Below are 22,434 nucleotides of genomic sequence, written 5' to 3' on the forward strand. Positions count from 1 at the left end.
TCTTCCTCTAAGATTCTAACAAATTCCTTGCAGTGAAACAATTGAGCTCTTACTTTGGTGTGTTGGGTTCAAAAATGACATCAAAACTCTCCTTGATTTCCACCACAGTGGATGTCAGAAGGGTTGGTGTCCGCTTATAGAATTTACTGAAGGTATCATCATCATCTGGCTTTAGTACCTCCTTCACCGATTGTTCCGTCACTGTGATTGTCATCTCCTGATTACTAGTATCTGGGGAAAGATTGCACCAAGTCAGGTATGTCAGACGAAGGTCTGGAAATTCAGACAACTGAAGTTTATTCCCAGTTAATTTACATAACCCCCGACAGGAAGAAATGTCCAAGAAAGCCCCAGGACTTCGTAGTTTGTAGTGAAAGGAGCAAAGCCATTAATTTGTGCAATGTATGATCCCACAAACAGTAGTAAGATAAATAATCTGTTTGAGTGATGATCACTGAGAACTTTTTCCTTGGGAAATCTGAGGTCTCCAAGCCCTGGAATGTTATTCCTTTCTCCTAAACTGGTTTTTTATGTCCACATGAGAAATTTTATCATCTGGAAAGATAAAAATTCTGGTAGTTCAGCATTCACTCTTCACAGGTAATTTGTAGAGGTAAAACAAATGTAGATCCCACTAGTAAGTATCCTTGATAACTGATCAATTTGTAGCAGGAAAGTCCCAGTTATGTCCCTTCTCTGTGCAAAAGTTTATGAATTTAAGTCAGGTTGACATGTTAGGTGTCTTAAACAATACTGAAGGGAAAATTGTCTTGGATTGCCATTCCTCAGGTAGTTGTACACAGTGGTAATGCAGTAAGTTACAAGACTAGTATTCCAGAACCAGAATGAATAATCCAAAGGTGAGAGTCTGTATCCTACTATGTCTGTTGTGGAATTTAAGTCCAGTTAATAAGCTCATTTGGAATTGCTAAATAAAATCCAGTCTCTGTAATGGTGAAATAGCCAGTGTTATAAAAAACCCTTATGATTCCCTAATACAACTTTGGAGGAGCAGATCTGAGACAAAAGAGATTCTGCAGATGCTGGAATCTGGAACAACACACACAAAGTGCTGGAGGAACTCAGCAGGTCAGGCAGCATCCATGGAGGGAAATAAACAGTCGACATTTCAGGCCGAGAGCCTTCATCAGGACTGGAAAGGAAGAGGGCAGAAGCCAGAATAAGAAGGTGGGGTGGGGGGAGGGGGAGGAGCACATGCAGGTAGGGGATAGGTGAGATCAGGTGAGAGAGTTCAGGTGAAGGTAGGTGGGTGGGGGAGGAAGGGCAAGATGTAATAAGCTGAGGGGTGAGAGGTAGAAGAAGCAAAGGGCTGAAGAAGAAGGAATCCAGTAGGATAGGACAGTGGACCATGGAATAAAGGCTGGAGGACGGAAGGAGAGGAGATGGGCAGGTCATCAAGGTGGGGGAAGAGAGCCGCAGGAATAAGGGAAGTCAAAGGAGTGGGGGGGGGGGGAGGAGAAGAAGGGGTGGGGTTATCGGAAGTTAGAGAAATCGGTGTTGAGGCCATCAGGTTGGAGACTCCCAAGGTGGAATATGAGGTGTTGTTCCTCCAACCTGCGTCTGGCCTCATTGTGGCAGTGGAGGAGGCCATGGACGGACATGTCAGTATGGGAGTGAGATGTGGAATTGAAGTGGGTGGCCACCAGGAGGTCCTGGAGCAGATCTGCTGCTTTTGCCCAGTCTGATGTATATGCATCTCCAAATCCACAGCAAGTTGTTTACCTCTTAACTGCCCTCTGAAAATGCCCAGCAAGTCATTCTGTTGTATCATAGCTGAAGGTGGCTCACCACCACTTTCTCAAGGGCTGACGGATGGGCAATAAATGCTGGTCTTGCCAGCCATGCCCAGATCCTGAAAAATGGATAAATTAATACAAAACTTCAGGAACTATGCCTGGAGAGACCTGTGTGGTCAGACCTCCCATGACCAAAATCTTATCAGCAGTATCACTTTAATTTGATGTCGACCCATTATAAAATAAGTAGATTGGCATGATCAGAAGTAACACCAAATGCTAAATATTAACTGCACTGACGGTGTCTACTGGGAGAAGGCACCGCAAAAATAAACCATCCCAAGTCCAGTTTGATGATGAATCTAACAGAGCAAAACTTGACCATTGTGTGAACAGACTCTTGATGTTCAAAGCCTTCCAGTGCCTGCTTTAAACTTCCCCCAGTGCTTTATTCGTCCCAGTTTCTGCCCTATTGTGCATTTCAAGTTTCCACTGGTCAGCACCAGAAGCCACGTCCTCAGCAGCCTGAGAATCAGCTCCTACAATTCCTTTGCTAAACCTTCAGGGGGCACAGTGGTGCAGCTTGCAGAGCAACTGCCTCACAGTGCCAGAGATCTGGTTCAATCCGAACCTCCGGTGCTGTCTGTGTGGAGTTTGTACGTTCTCCCTGTGACCACGTGGATTTCCTCTGGGTGCTCGGGCTTCCTCCCCCATCACAAAGACGTGCAGGTTGGTAAGTTAATTGGCCACTGTAAATTGTCTCTATTGTGTAGGTGAGTGGTAGAATCTGGGGGGGAATTGATAAAAAAGTGGGGGGAATAAAAAAAAAGTGTTGTTGCTGTGTTTTCAAATTACGTCAGTGAATATGCAGCTAACAGCTTACTCTGCTGTGTGTGCTGGTTCCTTATCCAAAGCTCCAGTCATAATTGTGGCTCATTTTAACTGAGTGGTTTGACAACACAACAGCCATGCACTTTGGATATAATCTGCAGTAAAATGTTTGCGATGTTTTGACATCATAAACTATTTAAGAATAAGAAACAACTGTCTCCACTTTCTGCATTCAATTAAACTATTTCAATCTAAATGTTTATTAAAGATTTATGAGTAATGATTGGAGTTAGACAGCAATTTTCTAAGATGTGGAACAAATTGCTCCTTATTTCCTTGCATCATGTGCATTATCTTCTTCCCCATCAGAGAGCATAGCATGCTTCTTAATTCCTTAAGATATGAACCGACTTAAAACTGGGTCCCACTGCCTTTAACGCAGTGACTGTATCTGTGTTCTTGTGCACATTCAGCTTAATGCTCAGTTTAATGCTCAGTTAAAATGAGCCACAATTATTACTTGGGCTTTGGATAAGGAACCATCATCCACAGCAGAGTGAATTGTTAGCTACATATTCACTTACACAGCTTGAAAGCACAGCAAAAGCACTTCAATTGACTGCAAGGTTCCTATTCAAACCCATTAATGATAGCTTTTCTGGTCACACCAACACATTTCTGCATCATATACAATCACTTTTCCACTAAGCCAATGATAATGGTTAGTGCCGATTTGGAGCCCAAGCTAATTATAAGAGAAAAAGGTGCCTAAAACCTCTTCAAACTGCTCCTGATCAGCATTAGGGTGCATTGTGAGTGGAGGTAACTTGGGTCCTTAGTCCACTATATGTGGTTGATTATCAATTAACAACAAATATTCCACTCATTTCCTTGAGGGGCCGCAGGTAGAGCAATGACTTTAAACTGAAAATCAGAGGTTTATCAGCCTTACTCTTGGAGTGGAGCTTATTGAGGAAAGTCTCCAGGTTATCCAGTGCAGCATCACTCTCCAGGGGTACGTCAGGGCAACTTGTAATCTCTGAAACAAGATTTTAGGGTCAGTAGCTCTAAGGGATCATTAGGTAGAAGAATCATACCACAGCATGGATTACGCATCCTAGAAATTTAACTTTCATTGGAGTTTTAAACACAAAATGGTTGCATCAGTGCGGGCGGCACGGTAGCGTAGCGGTTAGCGTGACTCTATTACAGCGTCAGCGATCGGGGTTCGATTCCCGTCGCTGTCTGTAAGGAGTTTGTACGTTCTCCCGTGTCTGCGTGGGTTTCCGCCGGGTGCTCCGGTTTCCTCCCACATTCTAAAGATGTATGAGTAGGTTAATTTAGGGTTTAAAATGGGCGGCGCGGACTCATGGGCCGGAAGGGCCTGTTATCATGCTGTAAAATAAAAAAAATAAAAAATAAAATTAAAAAACCACTGCAATATACATGTTTACAACTGAAGCACTTCTCTAAAACCTGAAAAAAAAGTTTTGTTTTGACTTGTGTGTGTAACATCCAGACAGCTGACTATCCCCAGAAGAGAATACAGCATTAAATATTCTCACATATACATTTCTGGGAATTGGATTTCTGTTTTTTGTTAGGTTTGTGTAAAAATGGAACCTTATGTCTTTACTTTCTTTTTTCAGTTCAACTCGTTGGCCTTCTTTATATACTGAGGTATAACTTGTCCAGGTAAAACAAATAAAAAGGATGGGATGAATTTTAATATTCAGGAGAAGGTGTGTTTATGTGCGAAGGGGTGGGAAGGGGGGGAATTAAAACTAGTAATATTGAAGGCAAGTTGGCTCTATGCTGGTAACTTAAACCTTTAACTCCAGGGCACTAGGCTCCACGTGAGGAAAACCCTTGGGAGATATTGCAGTCAATGTCAGCATATTGTTGGCTCAATGTTTTTATTAATTTATAGGATCTGACAAGACCAACACTAAATTCCCATACCAAAATGACCCTGCAGAGGTGGTGCTGTGCCCTCTATTAGCCCCAGGTTAGCATGACTTTCCTGATTTAGCCATGGGCCCAAGGGTTTCCAAGGCTGCCTGGAGCTTACTGATGAATGTCAGGTGAAAATGTGGCAGAAAATAATACAAATGGCAGACAGCTTGCCTGCCAGGGCAAGACATTGTGCCAGCTTTGTCGGCAGTGGTGCCAGTCAGAATGGGTGAGACCATGGCTTTGCAGCTACAGGTGGTTTCCATAGGTAAGTGCATCATTAACTGCATTCAGCTGGCAACTGGGGCATCCCCAAATCATGCAGCAGGGGTCATCAGCCACATGGGCTTCCAATCCATCAGCGTACACCTGGCGTGCAACCAAGAAAACACCTTTATTCAGGTGAGAAAAAGGATTTCGGGTCAGTTGCCATGATGCTTCTGAATGCAGCAGTTCACTTCCCTTGAAGTAGACTCAATTGCTGTCTGCTTGGAGGTAAAAACAATGTTTACTTAAGATGTGACTGATGACACCATTGGAACCCAAAGAGTGAGGTCTGGAGCTGTACAGTGAAAGTCTTGTGATAGTCGCTTTATCAGTGATGGCAAGGATTGGACCTCAGGAGGCAGACACTGCAGAGAGCAGGTGACTGGATGCTGTTAAAGCAGGAATATGATGCAGTCAGTGTACCCCAGGCAGCTCATGTTATACTCTCATTGTTGCATGCCCATTTTCACTGCCAACAAAGTTGGCTCAATGTCTTGCCCTGGCTGACAAGCTGTCTGTCATTTGTATCATATTCTGCGTATTTTCACCTGACTTCTGTTTGCAAGTTCCAGGCAGCCTTGGAAGCCCATAGACCCACGGTTAAACCAGGAAAATCATGCTAATCTGTGGCTAATATAGGGCTCAGAACCACCTTCTCAGGGGCATTTGCGACATACGCAGTGGATGGTGGCTTGTGAGTTGATGCTGCAAAAGTCACTTGTCAGCAGCCAACCAAAAACGTGCCAGCTGAGAATGTGGTGAAAGTAAACAATGTTTAAGTAGGTCAAAATTATAACAGAAACTTTATAATTTAACATGAGCTGTCTGTTGCAAAATCTTTCTCTCTCTTTCTCAGTCCCTCAGCATTAAGAATGACTTACTTCCACTCTGGTTTTGAGGGTTCTGAAATAGCTAATGTGACCAAGATTGAAAAATATCACCGGCTATTGCATGACTTAAAAGAAAGCCAGAGCTGTAAAAACCTTCTGCTCTCCCTTTTGATCATGCCCAGAGTTACAAATGACACACCATGATTTCATGGCTTCAAAGGAACTTTACTTGTCAAAAGTCCACCTGGGAGATTGAGCAAGAACTCCAAATGACTTCCTGAACCCCACACACTCCTCCTGGACCAGTGCTGGGAGCAGAAACTCCTCAAACCATCCCCTGTAATCTGCTCTTGAGGAGAGGGTGAAACTTTGGAAGTAGCTGAGCTTCATGCTCGTGATATCCACTGTACCCTGTAATGGTTTGAGCAGGCAGCTCACTATTACTTTCTTTAGGACAATTAAGACAGACAATAAATGCTGGCCTTGCCCAGATCGTGAAAAGTGAATAAAAGTAGAATTGTGAAAGAATTTCTGTCTCCTTTTGAACTCTGTAATATTTCAGTAAAGTTATTGACTCTGGGTTTTTGACACTGAAGGATCATAAGAATGTTATGCATATCCTCTCAGACAATTTCTCGCAAAATTATGTTAAATCAAAGCAAGTTAATGACTTTCCTTGATATGGGACTGGCAAATATCCTCCAGTGGTACTAATTATTCTGGATCACATGATGGCATAAGCAACCCAGATGGGCTAATTAGGAATTAGCTGCATCCAATCTTGCCGTCTTTGTCCCCTGAACGGTATTTGAAATGTTTAAAATCTGTTCTCTAGCTATGAATGTGTTCCTGAATTTATTTCATCAAAGCCTTCACCAGGCAAGAAGTGACTTCTTCACTGGTTTTGAAGCCAGTGGAATGCCACAGGAAATGACGTGACCAGCAGTAATTAAATAATTAATGCAATATGGAAAAGTTTAATCACTGGTTAAACAATCAGCAAGCAGCAAGAAATGACATCCAGCACACTGTCAAAATGCTTGTAAATGCTGTAATATAACCAGATTGGTCTGATATTCCCTTCAAGTCCTCATGCCCAGGCAGTGCTTGTTTCCTGGTAAGTTTGACAGAGCTTGTTAGATCCGCCTGCCAATTCACACTCCAACTCCCACTAGGGACAGACTTTTAAATGAGACATGTTCCTGCAAGTATGGATAATTGGAGTCATGATACAGAATGAACAAGCTTAAACAGAACCTATTGCTGTGTGACGCATTGCAAAAACTTCATATCTGTGGGCCAATGGGATTACAAATTAATAAATTATATAAATCAAAATAAGACAATGGGAGCTGAAAACATAGGCACGAAGGACTGGAATTATATTCTGTGCCCAGACTAATTGATGAATCATGACCAACAAAGTTGCAAGTGAGCATTGAATAAGATTAGGATTTATTAAACTCATAAACTGCAGGAACTGTAGGGAGCCTTTGTCTTAGGGAGCTGCATATCTTGAGCCCGAAGCTGTGGGGTTAGAATCTCACTCTGGACTCCATTCTGGAGCAGAGAGTCTGAATTCTGTATTGACGTCCAACAAGCTGATTACATTTGCTGGGTGGGGGAGGACTCGTCCCTTATCAGATGGGTATGGAAACTGATAACACCCTCCTGCCATTTTGGTCTTATCAGATGTCAATCAATACAGCAGTGGTTCTTTCCACACAAGGGGTGTTCACAATGTTAACACCATTGATAGGATATCTACACAAATATCTAAAGATATTTCACTTCATAATTTCTTTGCTTTAGCAACAGTGATGCTACTTCCTGAGTGTTTTGATAATGATCCTGATTTCAAGTGTGTTTTATTTTAATTTTTTCCCCTTAATTTGCGTCATTGAAACTTAGATTGAACTGAAATATTCTGAAACTCCGCTCACCTTCGAGGGGTCTGGTTGGTGTACCGGTTGCTGTGGCAACTTTCTTGAATGGAATAACTGCCTCATCATTTCCTGAACTGGTAGAAACCAACCCTGTAGTTTTATTTAAAAAAAGATTCAGAAAGTTTATAAATACTTCTCCAAAAACATCATGATAAAAAAATGTCACATTAACATCATAACAAAAACCAGTGCTACTTTAACCCGAGATTACCAAAGAACTGATGTTTGCCTCTTACTAGCTCCCTTGGTATTGAGCCATATGGATCAGGCAAGTCCACAGACCCTGGTGAAGTAACACACCTTGGCAATAGTTTGGACTCCTGAAAGCACATCTCGGCTAGGAAGAGTAGAAAGGAATCAGCCATTGTTTCTACTCTTGTTTCCCTGTCTCTTTCTCTCTCTTTCTCTTTCACTCTCTCTCGCTCTCTCTCACTCACTCTTGCTCTACATTACCATTCACACCAAGTTAAACTCTGCCCTTCCTAATCATCTCCAAGTGAGATTCACTGCCTGAAGGGATCGTGGAGGCAGAAAGCTTCCCCAGTAAGAGCTGCAACCAGCAGGGATCTGGACCAGGAACGGGGCTGAATCCAAAGTCCACATTGTCCAGGTTCGACACAACAAGTTGAATGGCTTCCTTCTGTGTTGTAAACTTTTATGATTGCAAGTGTTTTGTTGGTCTGGGTTCTGATTTCCCACGAACAGGCAAGGACTAGCAGGGTTTCTTCAGCTAGACTTGTCCATATAAATTCATCCCGCATTTAAAAAGGTCCCATCTCCCACCCCCTTCGCCCTGACCTCTCTCCTCATACACAACCCATCATAGGATTGTCACCTACAGATAGTTTTATTTACACTGCAGTATAAAACGCCAACTTAATCTACTACACATCTTGACACGTCTAGCAACATTCCTGCATGGTGCCTGTTTTACAGCAGTTGCTCCATGATTAAATTCTGTGATAAATCAACTTTCTTCTGTGTTTTGAACCAAATTCTGAAACAAACTCCTCAGGATTTAATTTTCACCCCTAATTTACAACACTTCCCCAAACATGCCTGCATGGAAAGTGAATCGGATGGCCACTGCTTCCAGCTCAGTTTGTGATTCAATGGAAAGAAAACATAGTGGAAATCAAGGATTTACCACATGGCCCATGGGTTTCCTGGCAGTTCCTCTGCAAGGCCAGACCTGCACTGTGGAGGAACTGTGAGGAAAACGGTGGGCTGTGCATACAAAGCTGATCCATGCAAACAATACAGAAACTGACCAGGCTTGCTTCGATGTGACTTAAAGGGGACCTGTCTGAGAAGGTCCCAGAAACTTGGAGTATTGTGGAGACACAAGAGACTGCAGATACTGGAACCTGAAGCAAAGAACAAACTGCGGGAAGAATACACTGGGTCAGGTAATATCTTTTGAAGGAAATGGACAGTGAACGCTTCAGGTTGAGACCCTTCATCTGGACTGAAAGAGCAGACAGGAGATAGCCAGATAAGCCTCTTTATTCTGGCTATCTTTCCTCTCAGCAGCTGCTTAGAGTCCCTTAAACAAAAAGATTGTATTAATGAATCACAACTAGCCATTAACCACTACTACTAGCCACTGAGCACAGAACACTGAACACTGGCCAATAAGAACTGGCCATTGAACACTGTCCACTGAACACACTGAATTTTCCAATTTCTGGTAACCCACTCGCCTTGTGTTCCTTTCCTACTCCCACCTGTCCACCCAATGTCTCTCTCTATCTCTCTCTCTCTCTCTCTCCCTCTCTCTCTCTCTCTTTATTCACCTGTTCCATCCCTTCCCTGTCATTACCTAGACTCATCAACCTGCCCCACTTGCCTCCTTCTGCCCATCATCCCTTCCTTACCTAGGTCCACCTATCACCTATCAACCTTTGTCTCACTTATATATGCAAGCTATCTTCCCTCTACACTCTCAGTCCTGATGCAGGGTCTTGACCCGAAATGTGAACCATCCCTTTCCCTCCACTGATGCTGTTTGACCTGCTGAGTTCTTCCAGCACTTTATTTTTTGCTCCAGATTCCAGCATCTACAGTCTCTTCCTCCTCCACTGAGCACTGATTGCTGAAGTTAACTTGAATTATTACTCAACTTGTTTCAGATCTACTTCCAAAAGACAACTAAAGGAGACACAGGAGGCTGCAGATGCTGAAATCTGGACCAAACAAACAAGTTGCTGGAGGAACTTGGCAGGTCAGGCAGCATCGGTGGAAGTAACTAATGCAAGGTCTCAACCCCAAAACATCGACCATCCCTTTACCTCCACAGATGCTGCCTGACCGCTGAGTTCCTCCAGCAACTTTTTTTTTGATCATTCCAGCTAATAACAACTTAAAGTGCACCGAACATTGAAAAGTAATCACCAAACATCATCACGGCACAGAGACAAGCCAATGGCTGGGAATGTAATTTTGTGATTATTCCTCCATAATGTATTCATTGAAGGAGAACAGCCACCAGAGTGATATATTTTATGTACCTAGAATTTTGCAGCACACCATTTGACCTAAGCGCTCCATGGTGGAATTATGGTCCACCCCACTTCACCTCAATTTACCAGCCCACCCTTCTATCAATTGTCTCATCTACCAGCCAAGATTCTCCTAAAATAAATCTATACCTATCATTCCTGTTATGAGTGAAAGCTACTTGTGTTCACAAAGTGAATGAATTATTACTGAAGTACTTTCACCATCCAAGAAAATAAACATATAGTGTATTGATGGGCACACCAGCCACACAAAATCCTCACTGACTAACTATATTGTAGATCACATTCTCAGTTTAAAACATTGGTCTAGAAATGATTGCCCATTGTTATTTATTTCAGTGATTGAAAATAAACTTTGGACAAAGTGCAATGCAATAATTTCCAAGTCATTTTTGTGTCACTCTAGATCTACAACAGGGCAATTTGGTCTGATGCAGATTTAGTACCAGATGTCATCATTCCTGGCACAACAGTCCTTTTGGAGCATTTCAGTAGAAATTAGACCATTTATCCTGACGATGACCATTTTGGCCCAACAATTGTCTGTGGTCCTGAACACTAAATGGTCCTGAACTCAAATCCCCGAATGTCCCAGGACCCTGATTCTTTGACTCCTGTTGAAGGCCTGTAGCATGACACTATGGAACATCAATATGAGCACACTCTACTTTCCCAGCCACTTCTCATGTTAGAAGTGTGGAACAAGTTAACATACAACATTGGCTATTGCTGTTGCCATCAGAAAGTCATCAATAATAACTTAAGGTGAATTTTTACCGAACAAGTGTGTGGATCTTTTCTAATGGAAGCACATGAATGTGGACTAACTGTAGGTGTGATAAGAACTGAGGGGGACTTTTAGGCAGAAGGAATACCACTGGACATTGTGATCAGGCAAAACACTTAAAGCTGTAAGATAAAGGAATATTTAGTAACCTGTCCCACAAGGCACTATATCACTCTGCACATCTGTTGGGAGATGTGGTGGCATAATGGTTATGTTACCAGTAACCCGAGGCCTAGACAAATAGTCCAAAGAACATGAGACCATTCCCACTGCGACAAGCTGCGAGTTTGAATCCAGTTTTAAAATCCTGCCACTGACCACAAACCTGTCGAGTTGTTGCACATCCCAGCTGATTTACCTGTGCCTGTTAGGGAAGGAAAATTAATCTCCGTAAACTGGATTGGTGACTTTGAAATGCAAAATTTGGGAGCTCAGTACCGATTCCGAATGGGAACCGGGGCGGGATTTGCAGCAACTCCCACATCCCATGTCACAAAGGTGAATGGAAGATACTCTGCCCCGTAACCTGGATACATTCTACTCTTTCCCCTCCTTCCAGCATTTGCTCCATTGCTGCTGTTATAGAGAGATACAAACAGACTTGGGCCTAAATGCTTTATCATTTCCTGCAACATTTGCCTGCATTATATGACTAGATTTATCAGTAAAGAGCCGCACAACTTGTAGAGCTGCCGCCTCACAGGTCCAGCGACCCAGATTCAATCCTAACCTCCGTTGTTATCTATGTGGAGTTTACACGTTCTCCCTGTGACTGCGTGGGATTCACCAGTTTTCCAGTTTCTTCCCACCTCCCAACAACAGGTAGGTTAATTGGCTGCTATAAATTTCCCCCAGTGTGTAGGTGAGTGGTAGAATCTGAGGGGGCGGTTAGTTGTTGGGAATGTGGGGAGAACAAAATGGGTTAGGGTAGGATTAGTGTAAATATGGGTGTCTGTTGGTCGGCACAGACTTGGTGGGCTGAAGGGCCTATTTTCATGCTGGATGACTCAATGACTAATAAATTGTTCATTGCAAATTGTGCTGAGTGATAGCTGTCAGTTCAATGCACCTCGGACATCCTGGTGTGCACGGTTGAAGGCGGAAGTCCACTGACCATGTGTACCAGGTAGAACTCATCACTGAGCCCAGCAGCACGGTGCAAATGTCCTGAAGAGAGGTTGGGGGTGCAGCTTGTAGCCAGCCCCCCAGCTTTACACCAGAGATAGCTGGCCAGCAAATGACGACCATATTCACTTGATGGTTAACCCTCGGGATGAAAGTAAGTCCAGGGAGGTACCTGACTTATTTTAATCTATTTCAATGATTTAATTATTTGTTCATTATTAATATCTTTTTAATTACGATTCAATTTTTAATCTGTTGAAAAAATCAGAGATGTTTGAAAAGTGTTAAACAGCCTTTGACAGCCGGTAAGCGTTGGAGGTGATCCAAAGGCAAGGCGTCAGGATGCACTGCCCCAGGTGACCCACCCTCCCGGTGTAGAGGGATAGCCCATCCAGCCTTCCACAGACAGAAAGGTGGGCAGAGGGCAGGCAGTCAGCTCCTGGTCTGTCTGGCCCATTGCTGAGTGATTCAACATTTACTACAAGGTTCATAGAGTTTTTAAAGCCACTTAAGGGGTGATAGTGCCTGTGAAATGCACAGAGGTCCCCATATACGCACAGTGACTTCCAACTGTGTTTGGATGCCATTATAACCTACCGATAACATGGAGCAGACAAACAGAGACAGGCCCTGACAATGAATGTGAGCTTCGTTTCAGAGATACAGGGGACTTCCTGATCAGGTTCAAGTGTCAAATAACCAACTGTAGATGCATGCCTTTTATATTAACCACCAACCTGAGTCCTGAGTCTCACCATCTCAGTCCACACTACTTTGGCCTGACCTCCCCATCCCCATCCACCACCAGCTATAGACGATGACCTCCCATCCTATCTTGATGCAAGCTCCTCTTGATGCCCATACCGGACCCCAAAGGTCGTGATCTCACTCTTCCCTCCCCAGGTGATGCCTCATCCATCCCCCTTTGGGCCTTACTGCCTGCTCTCAACAACCTGTAACCGGCAATACATGAAAACTAGATCAGAGCATTTGAGGCCTGGCAGGACCTTGACTTCAAATCCCATCCAAAAGTAGAAAGAGATTCGATCATCCTTGGGGGTCTGGAGGTGACCAGCACAGTGAAGTATTAGCAGGGACTCGCTCTCCCTGTTCCCACTTGACCAGGTATGTGTCCTCCCCTGAGAGGGTCGAGATGGGGGTTAAAACACAAATGGAAGAAAAGAGAGAGATATGAAAAATAAACCTTGGCGCACTTGTTTCAGCAACTAGAAAAGGAAGTCAATCTTTTTATTTGAGTTGGCTAGAGGGTCCCCGCCAATCAATGAACACGCTAAAAGGGTGCTGACCTTTCTTCACCATACGAGCAGCCACGGTGAACTGTGTGGAGTCGTTGAATGCACCTTTGCCTTTCACTTTCCACTGCTCCTCACTCACAGAGATCAGGTGCTTTCGCTCCTCCAGTGATATCTGTCCCCCGATATCAGTTGCTGCTCTCTAACAGAGAGAAAACCTGTTTCAACATTGTTTTTATAAGCAAGGTAACATTCAGTTACACAAAAGCACCGCGTGGAAGCAATTCACCTGTGTGGGAACTATCTGCTTAACTTGAGGGGAGCCCGGTGGTGCACATAGTAGAGCTGCTTCCTCACAGCTCCAGCGACCAGGTTTGATGTTGACCCCTAGTGCTGTCTGTATGTGAAGTTTGGATGTTCTGCCTGTGGCAGTGTGAGATTCCATTGGGTGCTCCGATTTCCTCCCATACCCCAAACACATGTGAGTTGGCAGGTTGGAGCAACAAGCAATCTACTGGAGTAACTCAGCAGGTCAAGTAGCATCAGTAGAGGGAAAAGAATTGTCGATTTTTCAAGTCCCTAGGTTCGATTAATTGTCCACTGTACTGCCCCAAGTGTAGGTGAGTGGTAGAATATGGTTGTGGGGGAGATGTGGTTGTTGGGAATGTGCAAACTAAAATGGGATTTCTGTAGGATTATGGGAGCTCGATAGCTGGGGTGGATTTGGCAGGCCCAAGGACCTGTGTCCATTCTGTAAGACTCTGTGCTTTACCATCAGGCCACACACTGAAAGGTTAGAGGAAAAATATTGATATGTTTTCCTTTGAATCCAGAGCATTATAGATGACTTGATTTGAGCTTGTGAGGATTTTGAAAGAAGTTAATAGCTTGGATAGAAACTTTTTTTATTAATGGGAAACTCTAAAACAGCAGGGTGTCAGAACTACATCACTTGGGAGAAAAGTTACAAAACAGTTCATTATGCATGTTATGGAAGCAGTAGATGCTAGCTCGATTAATAATCTTAAGTCTATTTCAACTTATTTTTCCCAGCTGTGGCAGTTAACAGATATGGAACCAGGAGAAGTGGGAGGCATTAGGACAGAGCAGCCATGATCTCACTGAATGCCCAAAGAACACAGCAAAGACCTAATGCTGTTCCCACATTAATGTGGCATACATACACAAGTAACCATGCCTTTAAGACCAGGTGGCACCCCAAAAATCCACTACCTCCCATTACACAAGAGAGAGGAAAGGCTCTCACTCACAAAGTCAATCGTTGTGTGTGGGTTCCCTTGCATGTAAGCACCATAATACAGCTTCCATTACATTTCCTTGCATCAACCCACACTATTTACACATTCATTGGTCTATTCAAGCTCTCAACATCATCTCATTGATGAGCTGTCACCTGCTCTGACAGGTGCCTACCATGCAACAATAAGGATAATTAAGGGTAAACACCATGGTATTCAGAAAGAGTCCCTGTCTCACCTCTCCTATTAAACAAGCACTGGGAGTCTCAATTAAGATTTCTAGGTGGAGGTGCGTACAATGATTGTAATATCCTGCCCATTGTGTTCTCAATGAATGAAAAAAATCAATCAGTATCAAAGAAACCTTTCTAATCTTTGGACAATCTCAATTTCTTCCGAAATCCGCAGTTTTTTTTTTCACCTTTGATAGCTGTATTAACTGGGCCAGTTGCGAATGTACTGGGAACGTGGTTTAGACTTTGCTGGGGACAAACTCTGTGGCATCAATGGAGTGAGTTAGGCATTCCAGTAAATCATCTACATTTAAGGACTGTGCATTGATGCAGTAAGTTCCTTATAGACATGCTGCACTTTGTGATAGCTTTGGTTGTTTTGTTGGCTGTATCTGGAGGCTGGGATTGGGTGGTTTGGGAATCTGGGGAGATAGAAAACCTTTCCAGTCTTTATTTCTTGTTAGTAACCTTGCATTTTTCTCTGGGGATTTTTGCCTCTTGCAGGCCATGTCCAATCCTCATGCTCCAGCCCTCACGTATGTTGGCACAGGGTTGATCTGACACCCGTGAGTCTTTTCTACAGAATAGGAAACTACCTACAGCACAGGAACAAACCACTTGGTTTATTCAGTACAACATCCGCTTCTCCTTCCACTCAACACCATGAAACCCCATCAACATCGTTTCCCCTTAAAACTACCTCTGCTCATCATTTCTGCCCCTCCCTCTGATAGTGAGTTCCACATTCTACCTGCTTTCTGGTAAACCAGTTCCTCCTGATATTAATGGACCCTAATTTTGGTCTTGTTCTCAACTGGAAACAAAGTCTGTCCTGAGAAACCTTCCTAGTCTCAATGAACTTCGATAAAGGCTGAAGCCTGAGAGAAGAGCCCTAGCTGTTCAACATTAGGGTAATAACCAATCATTCCATTTCATTATAATTTGAGGGTTTGTCTGACCAGGCAGCAGGACCTGCCATCTCTACAAGGCTGTTGGTGTTATTTCTATTTCCAACATCCGAAAGAGAGATTGCTGGTGTTGGAAAAATTTGTGTACCTTACCAGTTCCGAAGGCCAGGTGGAAATTTCAATGAGAAGTCCACGCTTTGCCAGGTAGATCGGGCTCTATAACTGATGCAATTACAAGGTACAAATTATCATTTTAAGGGAGTGCCTCTGAACTTTGCTACTGGGCATTTTCAGCACAATGATCACAACTGCAACCAAATCTAAATCCTTAAGGATACCATAGCCATGAAGCAAGTTGGCAGACGTAGAAAACTGACTACTGAGACTGTAGCCTGTTCACTGAGAGATGCCTTAATTACGGCCCATGCATCACCAGCTCTTGAAGTTCCACGCATTACATATGGAAACATTTAAGTACCTGAACAGCACCACTCCTCCTCTGACCTGTGACTGAGAGCCAAGAACACCAAAGAAATCATTAACTCATGACTGAATCCAAGTCAGTGTCGACAGTTGACATTTCAGACTGACCTGACAGCACTCTGGCTACAGGAAGTCTCTCCAAGGATACTTGCACTCCAATGAATTCTTGTACTGGGAACATAGAACCAACTGTGACCTGAGACTAAAGCCAGAACAAACAGCTAGAGGCTTCCAGAGCTGTGATAAATAATATTATTAGTTCATGAAATTACCCTAAATGGATACAATGGAATCCCCTTGCAATGGGTCCCTGAATTCAAAGCAATCATAAAAAGCAAGATCACAGCAGCTGCTTTTCCAGCCAGACCTGCTGGGACCTTGTTGTTTCAAGACTTTGGCTCCACCAGTCTGAATACATTGGTATGGGTGGCACAGTAGCGTAGCGGTTAGTGTAACGCTATTACTGCGCCAGCAATCAGGGTTCAATTCCCACTGCTGTCTGTAAGGAGTTTGTACATTCTCCCCGTGACTACTTGGGTTTCCTCCAGGTGCTCTGGGTTCCTCCCACATTCCAAAGACGTACAGGTTAGTAGGTTAACATGGGTGTAACTGGGCGACACAGGCTTGTTGGGCCGGAAGGGCCCGTTACCGTGCTGTATAAATAAAGTTTTTAAAGGTTTTTTTTAATGTCTTCTTGGACTGGGACAGCTCCTGTTGGTATTGTTGAAAACCAAGTTTTATTCATCCATGTAAACTCTCCTCCTCTCACACACATGCACACGCACACAAATGGACGCACAGACACACACAGAAGCGTACATACATGCACGCACATGCACACAGAGTTTGCAGATTCCTCCCCCTTCACCTTGAATGGATGGAAAATTCCGAGCTGACCAATCCTGAAATGCCGATTGCCTCTGAGGCAGGGACAGGAAGGAAAGGAGCCCATTGATCCATCATTCAAATAGATTGTAGCTGATCTGTAGCCTAAATCCATTTAACTGTCTTTCCGCCACATCCTTCGATGCACTGACCCAGCTAAGGTCTATCAGTCTAAGCCTGGAACATTCTGATTGTTCCTCAGTGCTGGCGGGCAATTGGAGGAGAAATCCTATGTGAGATTTGGCTTTGTGAGTAGACTGCTTCCTCACGTCCCTCTTAAAGGACCTGGTTCTAATTTTGAGATTTTGTCACTGTTTCCTTGATATTCCTCCAGTTTCCGTGTACCTACCTGATCGCCTTTCAATCATTTTAGTCAAACCATCCCCAACTCTTGTCTAGTGAATGGTAGAAGACAATGACTTGCATTTGGTAAGAACTTCCTGAATCTCAAACCATGCACACAAAGGCATTTAAGCTTATAACTAGGCTATATGCATACATATATAAACCATACATGTATATTTTCACAGCTGGGTACCAGGGAGTGAGCTTAAAGCTGTAAGGCTAACTTTCAACCAGACTTATATTGGAAAGTCTTTCCCAGTGGGAAATGCCGTTGGAATAAAAGATACACCTTCAGCTCCACTTTTCAATTGCCATTTTACTGGGATGCCTTCCAATCAGGGATGCAAGTCATTCCTGTATTCCAATATCTAGGTGCACACAACACTATAAAGAGACTTAAGTTAATCTAAATTAATTACATAATAGCCCTTTGAGAAGGGGTTTACCGGAAGGATGTTACTGGTTGTAAGCTCCTGTTCTCCAGACATTAATGAGACCAAACCCACAGACAGGATCACAGCAGAATCAGTGTCATACTTCTGAAGTTCTTGTCATTTGTTATGGCAAAGCCATCTTTCTTGCTAAACATGCTGAGCCAGTTCCAGTGCTGGCGCCTTAGGGTAAAGTTCTATGGCACAGCCATGCAAAGTGAACCTAACTGGCTGCATGTCAATTCTCAGGGCCCTGCATGCATAGAATATCACAGCGCATGTAGATCAGGTGGAGACACAAGTGCACATGCTCCACCTATCACCTACCAGCCTCTGTCTCAACACCCCCTCCCCCAAACCTGGCTCCATCTGACCATCATCCTTCCCCTGCCCTGTTGCCTCCTCATCTGGTTCCACCTATCGCTACCAGCCTCTGTTACTTACCCCTCCCTCTGACCTCTTCATACTGGCTATCTTCCCTCTACACTCTGTCCTGACACAGGGTCTTGACCTGAAACAATGACCATCCCTTTGCCTCCACAGATGCTGCCTGACCTGCTGAGTTCTTCCAGCAGTTTATTTTTGCATGTAGATTGTACACCTGGGCTTAATAATAACTGTCAAGGTGACTGCAGGCAAACATCACCTTAAGCATCAATGAGAGAAAGGTGTGGAAGCAACTTTTGAAAGGGACCCAATTATAAAGGTAAAATGGTGGGTGGTGGGGTATAAGGTAATGGTCACTCCCAGGTACCCATTGTTCCCTTACAGCTAAGTCGGAAATAATTAAAAGGTCACCTTTCTTCTCCACAGACACTCAGGGCCACTCTGATTAAACGCCGCTTCTTTGACCTTGAATGAAAGTGTTTCCTACGGGATGAGAGACAGAGACAAAGAGACAGGAAAATGATGAAGTAGAGCAAGAGGCAGCTGTGAAAAATGAAGCAAATCATAAGCTTGTAACTCCACAGAAACACTAAGAGGAAAGCTTAGGCCAAACCTGTTTGAACATTGGGAGTGGGATTGTCACGGTGGCTAACAGCAACATGTATTTACTTTGTTAGTTAATAGTAACAGACATGAGCCATGGATTGGGAAGGAGCTCACCTGGTCATAACATATGATGTACTGGCATTGTCTAGCAACAGGGGAATAGATGGAGGAATAGACAGGGTCCTACAGGTGTGAGGAAAGACAGAATGAAGGAGGATTAGAACAAGATGTTAAAGGTCAGGCAACGAGAAGCATTGTCAGCAAAATATACAGAATCCTTGTATGTCTTAAGCCTTGGACAGAAGTATGTTCACAGAGCAGTAATCAGCACAGCAACTGTAAGATTAGATGCAATTAAAGTAATGGAAACACAAAATATCTAGTTAGAGCTTCACCACGAGATCTTAGATCACTCAGACTCCTAATCACTATTATGTTAACCTAACAGTTACAGACACAAGTAACCTTTTACTAATTTTACAATGAACAGCTACAAATATGATTTAATCTCAATATATCCCTGCTGCTCATCATCAGCCCAAGGCTGTGTGCAGTTAATCGTGTTTCTAAACCACAAGGTGAACACCATTACACTGAGGTCCAGTCATGCTGGGCACATGCCTGCCATGTATGGCAGGGATGGATCTGACCCTCTATAACACTGGGGTACAGTACTGGTGGGGACGAGTCTGTCACTGTATAACACTGTGGAACAGTACTGGTGGGGACAGGTCTGTCACTGTATAACACTGGGGAACAGTACTGGTGGGGACGGGTCTGTCACTGTATAACACTGGGGAACAGTACATGTTGGGACGAGTCTGTCACTGTATAACACTGGGGTACAGTACTGGTGGGGATGGGTCTGTCACTGTATAACACTGGGGACCAGTGCAGGTTGGGACGAGTCTGTCACTGTATAACGCTGGGGTACAGTTCTGATAGGGAAAGGTCTGTTGTTGGCACTTACTGAAATTTAAGAAAGCTCTTTTATAGAGCTGGTACAGATTCAATCTGTAATTCAACGGTAATAAGACAGTGAGGTTCTTTATATTACCATTCCTGACAAGACCTTCCTCCCGGATTTAACTCTTGTTGATGTGAAATCAGTGCAAACCAGGTAAAGTCAGTGCAGTGAGCTTCAATGTTTACTCAGGGTGGATAGGGTGTTGTGTGTCCAGCTTCCGAAATATGGAGAGTTGAATTGTTCACCCAGTGAGAGGAGGGTGTGAACAGCTGGCTCTTTGAAAAAGATATTTAGCTTTTATGGACCTACTTGAAATGACATCACATTATACAATGGGACTTGCAGTGGTTCGACCCAAATGAAGCCACCCCACCCAACAACCTATCACTTATTGTTAGCGTTGGTAACCCTTGTCCCTCTCCACCACCAAATCCACCCATAGTTTACTGCCTGTCCCTCTTAAGAGCATCAATCCTTGCAGGATAATTGTCCTACTAATGAAAGAGTAAAGCAGACAAAAAAAAGGAACAAGCTCCCAATGTGTGTTTCCCCTGCTTCTGACTTTTTCCCAGTGACTATCCTAATCCCAGCTCCACCGATTCACATGACATTCACATGATAAACACAAGCAACCCTGCCTCCTTCACCACCTCCACACCCAAAATGCAGACCCCAACCCCAAGCACAGTGTTTCTTCAATTTCATTCATCATTTCCTGGCTGGAGTAACGGGACAAGTAGGCAGGAGCAGAGTGAGTTAACAAAATAGGAAGGACAATTTGTGCTGGAGGGGTCTTGAAACACGGGGAAAGAAATCCAATCACCATTCAGTCACCTGCTTTCTTAAATGGAAGCCATTGTGTCAGTAGTTCTGGAGTATATGTGAGACCAAGAATGGGCTGTGAAATTAAAGGAGGAAGGATTGTATAATGATTAACAATTAAGGGATTCGAACAGAGTTATTCAGCTTGGCCACAAAAAGAGGCACAAGAGACTACAGATACAGGAATCCAGAGCAAAAGACAACCTGCTGGAAGAACTCAGTGGATCAAGCAGCATCTGTGGAGGCAAAGGGATGGTCAACGTTTCAGTCCTGATGCAGGGTCTCGACCCAAAATGTCGACCATCCCTTTGCCTCTACAGATGCTGCTTGACTCACTGAGTTTCTCCAACAGTTTGTTTTTTGAGGCTTATTATCTACTGGCTCTAAAGATTGTCAATCCTCGGCAGACCTGCTAGAAGGTGGGATTCCAGAGTCAATCAGTATACTTGTAGGGAGGGACTGCAAGCTCGTAGAACTAATCTCTCATTAGGTGCAGATTTCAGCAGTTCATGTCTCTGGTTTTAGGAATCTCAGAGATGTTTGGTCGTTAAATAGATTATGTAAACCAAAGATACTTTTTAAAAAAATTATCTTCTTAAAGAAAACTATGGAGCCAATCCAACTGTTGCCTTATATCCGACATAACAACAGAAGTGCTGGAAACACTCGGAAGGTCCTGTATCACCTGTGGAAAGAGAAACAGAGTTAATGTTTCAGACTTGAAGACTCTTCAGTTCTGACAAAGGGTCTCCAAACTGAAACGTTAATTCTGTTTCTATTTCCACAGATGCTGCATGACCTGCTGAGTGTTTTCCCAGCATTTTCTGTTTTTATTTCAGATTTGCAGCATCTGGAGGATATTTTTTATTTTCCGTATATCTGAAGGTTGGAGAAATGATGAGCTTTACTTCTCTTCAGACATTACAACAAGATTTTAGAATCTACTTAGAGTTTACTCTAGAGTATCACGGTAACGTGTCATTTGGAGGACAGGGTTTGTAATATGACCACAGGACCTGTAGCTTTGGTGCTTTCAAAGTTTGCATGGTCTTTCCAGTGCAGTAACCATGGTGAGAACTGACCATGTCAGGGACAACATCAACTGGGAAATATCAGAATAAACACAAGGATAATCAAGTGCAAAACTAAGACTGAAAGGTTATTTGACAGATCCCTGGTTTCATTTGAGAGGGAGGAGTCCTCTGTGTCTGAGATGTGCTCAGGCTTGGTGCAAGAGGCTCGATGATGAAGTTAACCAATTCCCCTCAATCTCAACCAAAACAATTCAACCCAAAGGCTGCTGGACTCATGTTCTTACCCAGTACTGTGCCCGCTCTGCATTATTCGAGTTCTCATCTTCCTCCTGCAGTGCGGAAGAAAAGGTCAGAGAGACAGCAGTGTAGAGGAAGGAAAAGGTTATTGGAAGATAGGATGAAAACACACAATGGATTAGCAAAGCATGCTGCCTGAGGTCAATGAAACAAAAGGAACTGGGAAGGACATTTTGATTGGAAGTTAAGGAAAATGAATGAGAAAGTGAGTTTTTGTGCCAAATGAGTTCAACCAGGCTGCCAGCTGACTATTCTCAACAGTCAACGATAGTCCAACGCAGAAAGACAACCACAGAAAGACCCACTGCAGGAAGACCCACTGCACAAAGACCCACTGCACGAAGACCCACTGCAGGAAGACCCACTGCAGAAGATCCACTGCGGGAAGACCCACTGCACAAAGACCCACTGCATGAAGACCCAGTGCACAAAAACCCACTGCACAAAGACCAACTGCACGAAGACCCAGTGCACAAAAACCCACTGCACAAAGACCAACTGCAGGA

At 43.7% G+C, this 22,434-nt stretch overlaps 1 protein-coding gene across 6 annotated transcripts in view; it reads right to left on the minus strand.

Annotated features, from left to right (window-relative positions):
- Positions 1-22,434, minus strand: part of LOC127583003 (supervillin-like) — a 120,520-nt gene that overhangs the window by 35,296 nt on the left and 62,790 nt on the right. For 5 of the 6 annotated variants that reach the window (XM_052038688.1, XM_052038689.1, XM_052038685.1 and 2 more), the window contains 5 exons: positions 18,614-18,685; positions 13,326-13,473; positions 7,582-7,674; positions 3,541-3,627; positions 54-231 (listed from right to left, as the gene is read on the minus strand). In XM_052038688.1, the coding sequence (XP_051894648.1) occupies positions 54-231; positions 3,541-3,627; positions 7,582-7,674; positions 13,326-13,473; positions 18,614-18,685 (578 nt within the window). The remainder of the gene's footprint in view (positions 1-53; positions 232-3,540; positions 3,628-7,581; positions 7,675-13,325; positions 13,474-18,613; positions 18,686-22,434) is intronic. The other variant, XM_052038687.1, reaches the window with a different exon arrangement.

The sequence above is a fragment of the Pristis pectinata genome, chromosome 25 (assembly GCF_009764475.1).
Source record: "Pristis pectinata isolate sPriPec2 chromosome 25, sPriPec2.1.pri, whole genome shotgun sequence".
Classification (NCBI taxonomy): domain Eukaryota; kingdom Metazoa; phylum Chordata; class Chondrichthyes; order Rhinopristiformes; family Pristidae; genus Pristis; species Pristis pectinata.